The sequence below is a fragment of the Mytilus galloprovincialis genome, chromosome 2, assembly GCF_965363235.1.
Source record: "Mytilus galloprovincialis chromosome 2, xbMytGall1.hap1.1, whole genome shotgun sequence".
Lineage (NCBI taxonomy): Eukaryota > Metazoa > Mollusca > Bivalvia > Mytilida > Mytilidae > Mytilus > Mytilus galloprovincialis.
The window spans coordinates 65,498,386-65,513,076 of record NC_134839.1 but is presented as its reverse complement, the minus strand read 5'-3'; the positions used below and the strand labels follow the sequence as shown (position 1 = coordinate 65,513,076).

At 33.6% G+C, this 14,691-nt stretch overlaps 1 protein-coding gene across 2 annotated transcripts in view; it reads right to left on the bottom strand.

The window, feature by feature from the left end:
* LOC143064137 (fibroblast growth factor receptor 3-like) overlaps positions 1–14,387 on the bottom strand; it is a 39,698-nt gene extending 25,311 nt beyond the window's left edge. Inside the window, exons 1-8 of one of the 2 annotated variants that reach the window (XM_076236759.1) lie at positions 14,233–14,387; positions 12,694–12,756; positions 11,134–11,204; positions 8,628–8,720; positions 7,722–7,820; positions 5,461–5,994; positions 2,928–3,026; positions 2,442–2,537 (exon numbers count right to left, since the gene is read on the bottom strand). In XM_076236759.1, the coding sequence (XP_076092874.1) occupies positions 2,442–2,537; positions 2,928–3,026; positions 5,461–5,929 (664 nt within the window). In that variant the 5' untranslated portion in view covers positions 5,930–5,994; positions 7,722–7,820; positions 8,628–8,720; ... (1 more) ...; positions 12,694–12,756; positions 14,233–14,387. The other variant, XM_076236758.1, reaches the window with a different exon arrangement.
* Between the last annotated feature and the right edge of the window lie 304 nt (positions 14,388–14,691).

Here is a 14,691-nt window from a genome sequence, read left to right as displayed (position 1 = left end):
TTGTCAAATTTTGGATGGTAAGTCAACACAAAAGGCACCCTCCTGTTGACCTTTTTGACTTTATATTGTAAAAGTTCATCTCGGCTGATGTTGCTAGCACGAGAAAAACCTTTATCAATGTATTTCCTTTTGTAGCCTCGATGTTTTAGGTGACCGCGAAGTTCTTGTAGTCGTTTGTTGGCAACATCGTTGGTGGAGCAAATCCTTTTTATTCGTATGGCCTGGCTGTAGGGAATGCTCTTGGTGCAATGTTTAGGGTGACAACTTGTAGGAGACAGATATTGATGTTTGTCTGTGGGCTTGCAATACAGATCTGTAAATATGTTTCCATCCCTCTCTTGCGTTGTAGTGTCAAGAAATGTGATCTTAGAGTCAGATATTTCATATGTGAATTTTATTGAGGGATGGGCATCGTTGGCATGTTGAATAAACAAATCTAGTTCTTGTTCAGTATTGTCCCACTTCATGTCAATATCGTCAATAAATCGGAACCAAGAGAGGGGTTGATAAAAAAAAGAATTGAGAATTCTCTTTTCTAATTTTCCCATAAAAATATTGGCATAAGACGGGGCCATCTTTGTTCCCATTGCTGTTCCATTAACTTGGAGAAAGTGTACACCATTGAATGTGAAGTTATTGCATTTTAATACCAAAGTTAGAAGCTGGATGAGACATTCAGTTGGTGGATGTACGGTGTTACGAGAGTTCCAGACTTCCCTACAGACTTCAATACCATCGTCATGGGGGATATTAGTATAGAGGGAGGTAACATCAAGCGAGACAAGGATCGTTTCAGGTGGGAGAGGGTTCAAAGATTCCATTTTTTTAAGATAATGTGTTGTGTCTTGTATATATGAAGGTAAATTTTCTACGTGTACAAAAGAAAATACATTGATAAAGGTTTTTCTCGTGCTAGCAACATCAGCCGAGATGAACTTTTACAATATAAAGTCAAAAAGGTCAACAGGAGGGTGCCTTTTGTGTTGACTTACCATCCAAAATTTGACAACTTGTCTCACCTTATCCGCGAAAGTTAGAAAGATATCGAAAAACATCCTAAACTATCCAAGATCTTTCCCGAGCCACCTGTACTGGCTTTCCGCAGGCCCAAAAGCCTTAAAGACTTGCTGGTGAGAGCTGAGTTACCCTCTCAAGCAGGCTCTTCGTCAGTGGGCTCTTGTAAGGGTTGTGGAAACAAACGATGTCTGACTTGCAAACAAATACTGGATACCCAGACTTTTAACCGTCACTCCACTGGTACAGAATACACCATATTTTGCAATGTTAATTGCAAGACTACAAATGTTGTGTATCTCCTACAGTGTAAATGTGGTAAACAGTTTGTAGGCGAGTCAGAACAGCCGTTTTACAAACGAATGAACGGTCATCGTAGCGACTACCAATGCAAGCCAGACCTCCCTCTTAGTCGACATTTGAGATCCCCTGGCCACAATAAGGCAAATCTCAATCGACTGACCATTACTATCATTGACCACAACTCTGCTTGGTCTAGGGAGGATAGACTTACTCGGGAAAGATTTTGGATAAGAAAATTAACAACTTTGGCACCAAATGGGATAAATGAAAAGATGTAGTTCGACACCATGCAGTGCTTCACATCTGGGTTATATTACTTATTATTACAGTCTCCGTTTCTATTTCTTTACCTTACTCATCTCTTAAATAAATCTGTTGAAAATAACAATTTGAATTGCTTAATTTTTTGAGGGATGTATAAGTACCAAGCCACGTCCAACTATTTTACTTTAGTCAAAATTTGTTATTATATTTTAACGGCCGTTTGTTTTAAACATCGCAGACTCTTATGTAACTACACTACAGTTGTCAAATCTGAAATATTTAGAAATTTAGACCGTTCAGTGCTGTTTATTTGGAATTCTTATTGACGCAATCTTTCTTGTAACATCATAATATCGACACCGTCAAAGCTTTAAAATTGTGCTAGTTCACATCGCACATTATTATTTTTATTCAAAGCATATATTTGAACTCTCTGATGTAATTAGTCATATAACCTATGTCATATTCAACAAATTTTTAGAATGGTGCAAGCGTCTTAACTGATGTTCGGTTTGCCTTTTTTATTGTATAAATTTCAAGATTTAGTAAAAGTTTAATCTAAGAAGACTTAAAGATGATTCATTCAACATCAGAATCTGACTGACGAAGGATATCTGTTATCCGAAATATTTATAAAACATTACATTTATAGTTCCTTTTTATATCATTGGTGTTGTTATGTACACTTTTCAGGCGTTTATATAATTTATTTTATTGTGTACATGTATCGTTACTTGTAACGATCCAGCCCCCACGTGGGGAAAATCGTTGACTATTATTCAGACGTTTGATATATATATATATATATATACCATCAAGACTTATTGTGTAATTTTCGAAAAACATGCATATATACTTACGAGTTTCACAAATATTTCCTGCATAACCATGATGACATCGGCATTTGTTTGTATCGTAACATTTACCGTTGTTCATGCATTCTGGACTACATGTCACTAAATAAAAGGTTTTCAAAGTATTAACAATAACTAAGATATCAAACATTAACTTATGAATTTTTGAATAAATTTGATATGTGTCTTGTGGTATAATTTGAATTCAACAGTATTTTATGCGTGTTGACAGCGATATACATTGTAGCTTGTTAATGATATCTTGCCAAAGCTTTGGATATTTAAATATTTTTTAAAATTCATATCAATGTTGTTAATATTTCGAACAGGACATTTAGCATGGAATAATTACGTATAAAGTGTGTTTTAATGTTAACAAACAGTGAACACAGAGTTGTTCATTTTGTTTATTGTTGAGTGTGTGCATGTGTTTAAATGTTACAACAAACATATTTAAATGCAACCTTAAACATTTTTAATTCTACTAATTACCTTTAATTTCACAAAGATTTCCGGCATATCCCCCTGGACAGTCACATTTTCCTCTAGCAATGCAAGTTCCACCATTTTTGCACCCTGGGGGACAAAAGTCTAAAAACGAAAAAAATCACAAGATTATAATATTGAGATATGTGGTGAGTTGAGATACGTCTACACCATCTTTCCTAGCGCACACGCAAAGGACAAGACTAACAAGAAAACATTGATTAACTAAATGATTCAAGAAATATTTTTCATTTACTTTGCTTCTTTAACATACATAAATAAAATACACAAAAAAAGTACACAATGAACGTGGTTGTTAAATTGGATATTTGTGCTTCTTTGTTAAATATTTGTTTGTTTTTGCTTTGATTGAGATTGTGACACGGTGATGCCTACTGTATCAATATTTTGACAATTAAACCTATTACGTCTTTTTTGTTCACGCATAGTTGTCAAAACTACGGAATTTGATGTGACTCTCATACAAGTGAGAGGTTTAGCGCTATAAAATCAGCTTTAATTCACCATTTTCTACATAAGAAAATTCCTGTACCTAGTCAGGAATATGACATTCGTTGTCAATTCGTTTGATGTGTTTTATCTTTTGATTTTGCCATTTGATAAGGGATTTTCCGTTTTGCATTTTTCTCGGCGTTCAGTATTTTTGTGAGTTTACTGTTTATGTGCGATTGTTAAAATATAGGTAGAGTACTTGAAGAACAAAAACTATGCATGCCAAAATTTGTCTTACTGATAATTTGTGCCAGATAGAGTATTTCTATAATATTTTTCAAAATAGAAGGCACACATGACATAAAAAATATTTACAATGTGATTAATGGGAATGATATTCTGGTGCCTCTGGTGGCTGGCTTTTATTTCCTTGAATTATTCGTAGATCTTAATTATATTCTTTTGGCCAATTTTATCTAATTTTAGATATAAGGTAAAACACTGTATTTGGCATGAACCTGGTTTTGTGGCATGCCAAACCTCCCGCTTTAATGGCAATGTTAAGTACAACATTAAAATGACAACATAACATTACAGGACTCCAAACAACTACGAGAACATATTTGACAAAGAAACACACAAATATATATATAATAGCTAACAAAAGGCACCAGGTTTAAAATTTATTACGCATACTAATGGCATCTGTGCCAGTTCTCTATTCATCTTAAATGCCGCTAGCCGCGTTTCATGTATTAAAGGTAACCTTAGTATTTTCAATAATACTTCTCTGCGAAATGTAATATCCGAATTCCCGAAATATTGTGAGCTTGAATCCATCAGTTGAAAACACAACTTCAAAAAAATGATCACTTTACATATACCCCCACGACACTTACTAAAAAAGAAATCCTATATAATCATCGGTTTGTTCTACGTTTCCTTGAAAATCAACCAAGGATGGAGAATTGGTTTTTACAATACTGTTTTGAATACCAACACTACAAAAGGGTCCTTACAAACAACAGTTCATTGTTTAATCTGCTCCAAGAACTCTCCTTCTAAACTATTTACATCTATCTTATCAGCAATAAAAGCTGGGCTTCAAAGTTGTAATGAAACTACCTAGGCCTATTCAAAGATGGCGTGTATCAGATTATGATACTAAACAATTCCAAACATATTTTAGAGTTCTTATAATTTAAGACTTTTTCTTCTGGCAAAAGTATTACAAAATTTGACCTTTCTACACTTTACAAAAGTGTTTCACATTCAAAACTAAAAGACAAATCGAAAATGTTTCATAAAAATAATGGCCAACGTATATACATGTATCTTATCTTGGGTAGGGATAGATCTTATGATTAAAACAAAACTTTCTATGAAATTGACATTATAAAGCTGCTTGATCTCTTGATTAACAACAAATTTTTTACGTTTTGAGGACGAGTTTTTCAACAATTGTCACCATGGGGAAAATGTGTCCACCAATTTGTATAATCCCAAATATATCAATAAATATGAGTCAGTTCAGTTGTCGAATAATTCTGATAAGTCCAATGTGACGAAATAAACACAATAATTGGTACACAGATCGTCTGACTAAGTCAGTGATTAGTCCAAACTTTTTACACGACAATATCTACTATATCATCCAAAACAACTATTACCATCAAAATTCCGAATTGATCAAGCTGACACCGAAAACAAATCATGATCACAAACCAAAACCGATTGAAACGCATTACCTATACATGCTATATAAACCATTTAAACGAATAAAAAAGAAATACAAGTCGGCACTCAACTAGGAAGCATGGTCAAATGTGTTCGACTGTGCTTTATAAAGCTTTAAACCAGCTATTAGAATGTTTCAAATCTTCTTATAGTTGAAATTGAAAGATGGAATATATAATTGAACTAGTGACCCTGGTAGTATGTACGTCTATGTGAAGAATTACATGTAATGCCATATTTGAACATTCATTTTCTGTGAGCAGCTTTGTGAGGAATGGACAACATTTTTAATTTACCATCTTTCAAACTTCGATAATTGACAGTATTCATAGTTTTAGGCTTAACATACCTGTAATAGTTTTTAAAAGCATTGGCAAAGTTGTATCCAAGTTATTGTAGGTTGTATCAAAGTAATACTCCGGTTTTGAGACCAAAGATTTGAGTTGTATTTCATTAACGCTGCTACCGATTCCTATCCCAATTATTGTTATGTTTTTGCTTCTACAAGCTGCCAGACCAGGTTTGTTTGTTTCAGATGACCCTCCATCTGTTAATAACACCAAAATATTATGACTATGAGTTCGTTCACCACTCTCGCGTGTAAACATATCTCTACATGCGAAGCCAATAGCACGATCAATGTATGTACCACCACTTCCGAAGTATGTCTTCAATATAGCATCTGTTATGGTCTTTTTTGTATAGTGGTCATCGAGGTTGAAGCTTTTTCTGACAGAATCATCGAATAAAGCCATTCCGATACGCAGCAAGTCATATCTGACAGGAAGTCTATTAACAGCATTGGCAATATACTCCATAGTAACACGAAAATTATCGTCTCCAACACTTCCTGATTCGTCTATCACAAATATGATATCAGATGCTGAAACAATAATAGCGTTTGTCACCTTTTATTCAGGTAGTAATTCTTTTAGTGATATGAACATTCAACATTGGCGTTTTTATTATATAATGCGCGGTTCACACATTGCCGATTATTGCTCCCGTTTGAGATCAGACAGCGATACGACTCGAAAAGTGAAAAAGTCGGATTACTATCCTCAATTATCTGGAATGTCCTATCATTGTCTGAACGCAGTCGTTTAAGTTCGTAACAAATTCCTACGGGTCGGGAGGGATCCGAATAGTTCGGCGAAGCACACAGACAGTTAGGTGCGTCCCGTAACATTCGGGGAAACTCAGCCGATTTTGTCTAGTCGGATTACAATCGTGCCTATGTCGTGACAGATTCTGCTGTATCGGATCAAAATTCTAACAATATTATGTGTATACTTGACGGTGTCCTGTGAAACGGGAATGATCTGGAGAAATGTTTCATTGCTGTTTTTCTGCCGATTGAGTCCAGATTGCATCCAGATCTTGTCGATTGCGAACCGTTTTTGCCGAAACCATTCCGGAACAGTCCCGTTATTAATACGAAATTCGTCAATGATACCCACGTCAGAGTCCCGACAATTACAGAATACAATACGAATGAGATCAGACAAAGCCGTTTGCAATGCGATAGAGCGGACCGTGATAGGATTACGTTCCGACAGTACCTGATCATCCCGAGTATGCCGACTGTTTTCGAACGGATAACTTCCGTCAGCGTCGGTTCACTGTCTGGTCACTGTCTGATCTCTGTCGGATTATATTCGGTAGAATCGAGACGCAGTCGTGACAGACTCGGTCGAATTTTACCAGGCGAAAGATACAAATCGGATTAAAAGCGGATCGAGAACGGGATAATCGGGATAAATTCGCTTGGAAACGGTTGAATATCGACGCTTCTTGAACAATATCTATTGTTGTCGTGATTAAAATTTTATTTTTCTAAATTTTAATTAAAGTTTGAATTTCCATCCACGATTCACAGGATCTTGTTCAGACTTTTGACAAATTTTAATCGGGAATGCTCCCGTCAAGGACGGCAGTAAAAATCGTGAATGTGTGACCCCAGCTTTAAGGAATGAATCTAATGTGCAATTTTACCTAGAAAAAATGTTCGTCTCCAATGAACATTTAAACTTTATTTCAACATTTCTAGAATTTATTTTTGGGAATTTAACATTTATAACTATAATAGTTTTGAATATTAAATACCAGAAAATATCTAAACATTAATTAGAAGATAAGTTAATTAATCAAATTTTTTGTTAACAGGGATCAAGAACTGCTACATATTTACATTTGTTTCATTTTCGATGTTGACATTTGTTACCCTTTTATAACCCAACAATAATTATTATATAATCCATTGTTGGCTAAGTGGGGAAGTTGAAGGTCATATGAATACGGATTCAATTAGGTAGAATTGTTCACTTACAAGTGAATAAATCATCGTCGATGTTACTCAGCTTATTTGGACAGAATTGAACTATACTGGCTACTTAGAGCTAATTGTTATTTCTGTAATTCACTTACATTAAAGATTTAACAAAATAAAATCATATTATTATATTTTGGTATATATTTTGTAGTTCATCATCTGAGCTTAAATAGGAATTATTGGAACGGACATATTTCTGAAAAATACAAAACATATGATTATCAACGGTATCATCGTACTGAAAATTTCTATTTTTATAACTTAACAAAAATACTTACGATTAACATCGCAAAAATCGCCTGCATATCCTGGTCGACAAGCACATTTATTTGGTCCGAAACATTCCCCGCCGTGTTGACAAGGAGGGAAACACTCATCTGTTGAAAATAGTACTTTTATTAACTCTTTCTTTTTCAAACATAAGTTTGTATTCTACATACACATATGTGGACATCAGACCCCATTGTGAATATGATAATCGCCATGAATATATGTAGGCTTACTCTAATGTGTTTATACTGAACCTTTTATGATTTCAATTTGATGTAGTGTAATAACTATAGTCGCCGTCAGCCGAAATTCTTAGCGGTTATCGGTAAAAATAATCTAAACTATCAATCGCGTTCACTCGAGATATAGTTTTTCACATTCCATTTATAAATCGTCAAAAGAAAAACCACTACTGACCTACCTTTTAAGTGATCGCACTGTAATAATCCTGACTTTCACATTCTACAGAATGTTTTCTATTGTAATTCCGCCATCTGCGTTTCTATGAGGATCCGTTATTTACATATGACATGCGTCACTTTCGGAGTTTCCTGTAATATTCTTGTCATTAATGTGATAAAGTTTTCCGCGCTTTATGCTAATTTTCACCATTCAAAATCGTCTTGGAAAATGTGAAGTTCAGGATTATCACAGTGCAATAGTGGATAGTTTAGATTATTTTTACCGATAACCGCTAAGAATTTCAGCTGACGGTGACTATAAATACTTGTACAACACTTTTAACCATACTGCTCCTTTTAGGGCACATATGATTCCATAAGGTTTGTATGCTTCCTTGATTTGTCTCTTAGCCTTCTTACTAATTTTGAACATAACTAAGCTACTATCGCCTTACTTTATTAACAATAAATAAGTAATCATCTTTTGTATAATCAATTAATATCTTAGCTTACAATCAGGACAAACTCCTTCTACAGTTTTATTTGAACAGCCACAAATATCAGGACCAAGGCAGGTTTCACCACTTTTACAGTTTTTACAAATGGCTGAAATATAAGACATTAAAACATAAACAATGTTATTTTCAAAACCTTAATACAACGACTATATAATAACAAAGTTTGGAAACTATCTGTTGGGATAATATTTGTATAATATCCTATTATGTTTACTTGTTGAACAATTTTCAAGGACATTGTGGTAGGGAGAGCTCACAAGTCACGTCCTTTTATTTACTGCGATCAAGTCCAAGTGAATCTGACTGTGGCATGTCTAAAGAAAACTAAAAGAAAAAGAGAGGCAACAACAATACTCAGCAAAATACTAGAAGTCATCTCAGATCTTCAGAAGGATAGCTCTACTAGTAGCATTCTTTATCTTCATCACGCTTAGTAAATAGTTTGTTATAAGTTTCAATTGGGAATGTTGTATTCAGGGAAAATAGATCGAGATTGTGATTTTGACAAGTGGAACACATCTGTTGTCATCCATGACTCAGACATTTCATAACAGTCAAACTACTCGTGATGACATCCGTAAAACTTTTAATCGGATAAATTTGGCCATTCCTATTGCTTCATCAAATTCAATAAGGCTCTTTCTAGGAATCATCATCGAAAGGGTCAGCTCCTACAAACCGCATCAACTGTGAGATATAAACTTAATATACAGATGCCGCTTTTGGGTTTTGAATATTCGGCATGGAGAGTTCACTAATGGGAATCTGAAATATGAGTCGACCCAGATTGGGATATGTTCAAACATTTAACAACTTTTAATGTATTTATTGAAAAATCATCATCTTTTTAACAAAAAGTGAAGTAATAGGGTGCATGTAATGCTAGCTACTCAAAAGCAACACGTTTGTTGTATATGAAACAAATAAGCATATTGGTGATATCATCTCCAGATATATGTTTGCAGATGAAATAGAGTGGTTTTTTCTCTCTCACAAATTATAATTCATCACTTCCTTAAGTAAGATTTATGTTCCTACATTAACTATTATTCCATGAAAATATAGTAAGACTAATTCTACCAATCTGTCTTCAAATATATAATGGGTAATACTAGTGTAAAGGTTAGAAAGATCACATACTTTATATCGTTAGAATATTACTGATAGTTAGATTGTATGTGATATAACAGAACCTTGGTTTTATTAGGAACCCACTACTGATTCACAACGCCTCTTCAATAGGTAGATGCACAGTAACTATAAAGCCCAACTTTAATTGCTGAAAACATTGAGGTTAATAAGTTGAAAAGATGTATATTGGAGCACATGATAGACCAACCCTTTGATCGTTATGAAACGTGCGTAATTTTGGTTTTAGTACAGGGATGACAGATAAGGTTTAATTTTGGTGAGAGTTTATGTTGAGTTTCCATATTATATTCTTATTAATCATTCTATGTTTAATGATTTACACACATTAACGATATTGTCCGTATGGGGTTTGCTCATTGTTGAAAGCTGTACGGTGACAGTTATCAGTTTCTGTGCCGTTTGGTCTCTTGTGGAGAGTTGACTCATTGGCAATCATACCACATCTTCTTTGTTTTGTTTTGTATTGTTACATATTTGTATGGACATTTATTTTCCTGCTTATCCTTTGTAAAACAAAACTCATCACAGACACCAGGATTATGATTTTAAACGCCACACGCATGTTTCGTCAAAATGAATCAAAGTAACGCATTGATACAAAAACCAAAGTCTAAATCACCCCTAGTTTTTGGTGGGGTTCGTGTTGTTTATTCTTTAGTTTTCTATGTTGTGTCATGTGTGCTATTGTTTTTCTGTTTGTCTTTTTCATTTTTAGCCATGGCGTTGTCAGTTTGTTTTAGATTTATGAGTTTGACTGTCCCTTTGGTATCTTTCGTCCCTCTTTTAATCTATAAATAATATAATTCCACTATAAACATTTATATAGCTATTTCATTTGTTTAGATAAACCCTTTATAAAACTGAAATATAATACATAACTAAATACAAAATGCACTAGATGTGCGATAGATACATGTGTGAAGGGTTTTACACTGGTAATTTTGCGCTCTTTATTGCCAGTTGTTCGGTGTGAGTCAGTGATCCATGTTGAAGGCCGTGACCTATGACTGTTATATTTTTGTAAATTGTGACTTGGAGAGTTGTCGCATTGGCTCTCTTTATTTTTTTAAGGAATGACTTTACTATTTTTTCCGTCTATGAAGAAATAACATAAAATGTGGGTGTACACGGCCTCGTAGCGGGTTATTATAAAGTGTGCACCACATTTTTTTTTATATTATTTTGAATAGAGAGATAAATAGTACAGTCAATCCTTAAAATTCTAAATTCCATTTAAAACCAGCGTAAATGATGAAAAAACGTTGATGACATCACAGTAAAAAAAACATTGTCAGCCAATCAGAAGACACGTTACATCCAAAATTTAATTATAATATTTATAAACTTACGAACGTCGCATGTATATCCTTCCCATCCATTACAGCAATATACCTCTCTGTAACTTTTTGAAGCTGAACACCTGCAGACATTCAAATGTTGCAATATTTCAGTTATGTATGCATGTACTTATTTTGTGTCATTGATGGATACCCCGTATGCTTTGTTTTTTGTTACATGTGTCAGCTGCACGTGTGCTTTTGTCTTAAAATACATCAAATAGGTCTCGTTTTAGGTAACAACCAAGAGACTGCATTACATATTTTGTCGTTAATAATGCGCGACAAAGTCTAAAAAATGATTTGCATTCTTTATAATAGATAGACAGACAAAATGGTATTGCACATTTGTTGAAAATAATGAAATTACATGTATAGGTGTCTTACTATCTCGTCACTTACGTCCTTTTGGGTGTCATAATCATGCCCTCTTTATTTTCAATTTTTTTCCCGTTATGCACCATAAACCAATTCCTACGTTAACAATTATCTCTTGTTGACTATGAGTTTCCACTTGTAACGATTTGTTTTTTGATTTTTTTTTACGCTGACGGAAAAACATCATGTGAAATATTGAAAACTAAAAAACTAGTTTAAACGTTCTAGACGAAAATGTGTCAAAAATATCGCCAGTGATACTGGCCGCCTGTTCACATGTCACCGTCAGCAAAGTGTGTTGGTATTAGCCAATGTATTTAGACGTTTCAATCAAATTACTTCGAATTAATATAGACTTGGGTCATCCAGAATATGTCGTACGTTCTAGAGTTTTGTGCATCGTTTACTATTGTGTTTTTATATAGTAGCTAAATTTATGATCAAATACGTATGACATTTATACCTCGTCTCATTTTTTCGACTATTAGTAAATTAAAAGATATTTTCATTATGTAAAAAAGCAGTCTTAAAGTCATATAAAACCTCAAATTAAAAACAATAATGATGCATATGTTTTTATAACACAGTGGATAGTTTTCATTATTAAAATTATGTACATAAACTTTTTAGAAGTACTTTACTTTTTTTAATTGCTTGCTTCCAGGAAGCAATTCGCCGACATATTTTTCGTATTCAAAATGACATTTGCGTGACCCTCCTCGTAAAAATCCGGTGATCGCTAAACGCATGGATCTATCACTGCAATGAACTAGTATAAACTGTTATACACGTGCACAATGTCCATGCTTCTTTGTTGATTATTAACTATAAGATGACAATCGGTAAACTACGGCTTCACGACAATTTAGGAGCTTGCCATATTTTCGCTTCATAACAGACAGAGAAAAAAACGACGATTATACAATTTTTATGCGAAAAGAATGATAAAATCGAGCAGAGAAAACTACGTTTATGATATATTCATGAATTGGTTCAAAAATTGGATAAACATTATTTTTCAACAGTCACTCGTTTCATATGATGTTATGAACCCGAATACAGTTTGTTCAGACCCGAAATTTAGAATTTAATGTTGGTATCTATATTCACAATACAGAATTCGAATTCAGATATTGTATAATAATGTCTTCAGCATATAGTTTATTCATTAACATTCATTATTAGAATACATACCCGTAACCACCCGAAAGACAGCTGGTGTCGTACTGGTATTGTCTTTGTCTTTTGCAAAAGTGTCTACAAAGTACAAAAATATAATATTATAATGACAGCACTACCTTAATTACTCAACTTTTTTATAACTGCAGTACTAAACCATAACGAACATAGTATTAACCATAGCATCACTTATTGATAAAATTAACAATCTTTTAACATAAATTGTGTGCAATAGTTTTCAGAAACCCCCCAAATATTGTATTAATGTGATGTAATAGACCGTGAAGGTACATATTTTATTGATGATAAAAGTTTAGGTAACCGTATGATAGCGTTTTTCGACAATTTCACAGTTTTCTATTTAAGATTTTTAATATATCATCTACAAACATAACCGTCTCTTTGTTAGAAGTTTAACATTTATAAAAAAAAACAACTCACCGCTGATACATTTTGAAACATACAAAAGACATTCTGTATGTGCCATTCCCAAGTGAAGAGCTTGTACTCCAGTGGTTGTCGTTTGTTGTTGTATGTCATTTTTATTTTGTTAAATATTATGTGTTCCGGGACATTATTTGAATTTGAATAGATATGTTCATGGCAAATATGAGTAGAAAATAATTGCCACTGTCTAAAGTACGAACGTCGTCAATAAATAACGATGAATTCGAAGAAGGAGTACATAATAATGTTATAGCACAATCAAACATATTTAGCCACAAACTTTAAAATTTCGGTTTTGAATTTGATAAAGCTATCACCATTCTAAATGTATTATATTTTATCACCAGATGATCAACATTTTCCCTTTTGAGCATTTTTATTTTAAATTTTTAATCACCTTCTCCATTCAATATGTAACGACTCAATGTCCTTAATCTACAAGGTGATTTTGATTGATTGATTTATTGATAGTTGTTTTTTAACGCCACTTCCAGAATTACTGTTGTATGTTGAAGCGGTCAGCTTTTACTGATGAATTACAGGTCAATTTTACGACTCATTTGAGTAAGAAATTTAATTTTTTACCGCATTCATAAGTAAGTGTGTATGGGTCATGTGTGTGTGTGTATAAGTTTGTTTAACATCAAATTAATAATATCCGAGTAAACCCATCATAGATACCAGGATTGAAATTTTATATTTGCACCAAACGCGCGTTTCCTCTACAAAAGACTCATCAGTGAAGCTCGAATCAAAAAGGGTTAAAAAAAAACAAATAAGGAACGAAGTTGAAGAGCATTGAGGATCAAAAGTTCCTAAAAGTTCTGCCAAATACAGTTAAGGTAATCTATTCCTGAGGCAAAATTAAAATTTCCTCTTAAAAGTAACTACCTTTTTAGAAATTCTGATTTGAACTACCTAAAAAATTACAAACTATGAATTTGAGATATTCAAAATTAATATTAAGACAATACAAAGCAAAAAGTTATATTGTACTCACCCACAAATCAAAAAATGAAAAGACGAAAGAAATGTTATTCCTTGTAGCAACCTATTGTGTGTAATCTGCCCCATACTTATGCTAACTGAAATAACATTAAATCTAACCGGAGGTCTAATAAGTGTTCACTCTAAGCACTTTAAAAGCACTTTACGTTTGGGAAACACCGTTATCCTACAATTATTGTTTTTGATGACAGAAATGTGCTGTGATACCAATAATTGAAAACCCACTGTAAATGAGTGCAATACAATATCCGATCGTGTTCTGAAAAAAACATCGCTTGAATTAAATATAAACAAAAATTACCATGTAAAAAACAAAAAAAAAGGAATTCCCCTCACCCCCAAAAACTTATATTATAACCATCACCTTTTCAACTTGTTTTATAGATTGTTCATTGTTATTTTGTTACACCACTGTCCTATGTGAGGGAAGGGGTATACACCTGCAAACATGTTCGACCCCGCCGTATTCTGTATGTGCTTGTTCAAGAATCAGTAAAAGTTATTCATGGGTTGTCGTTTGTTGCTGTATATCATATTTAGTTCTCTTTGTTCAGAGTT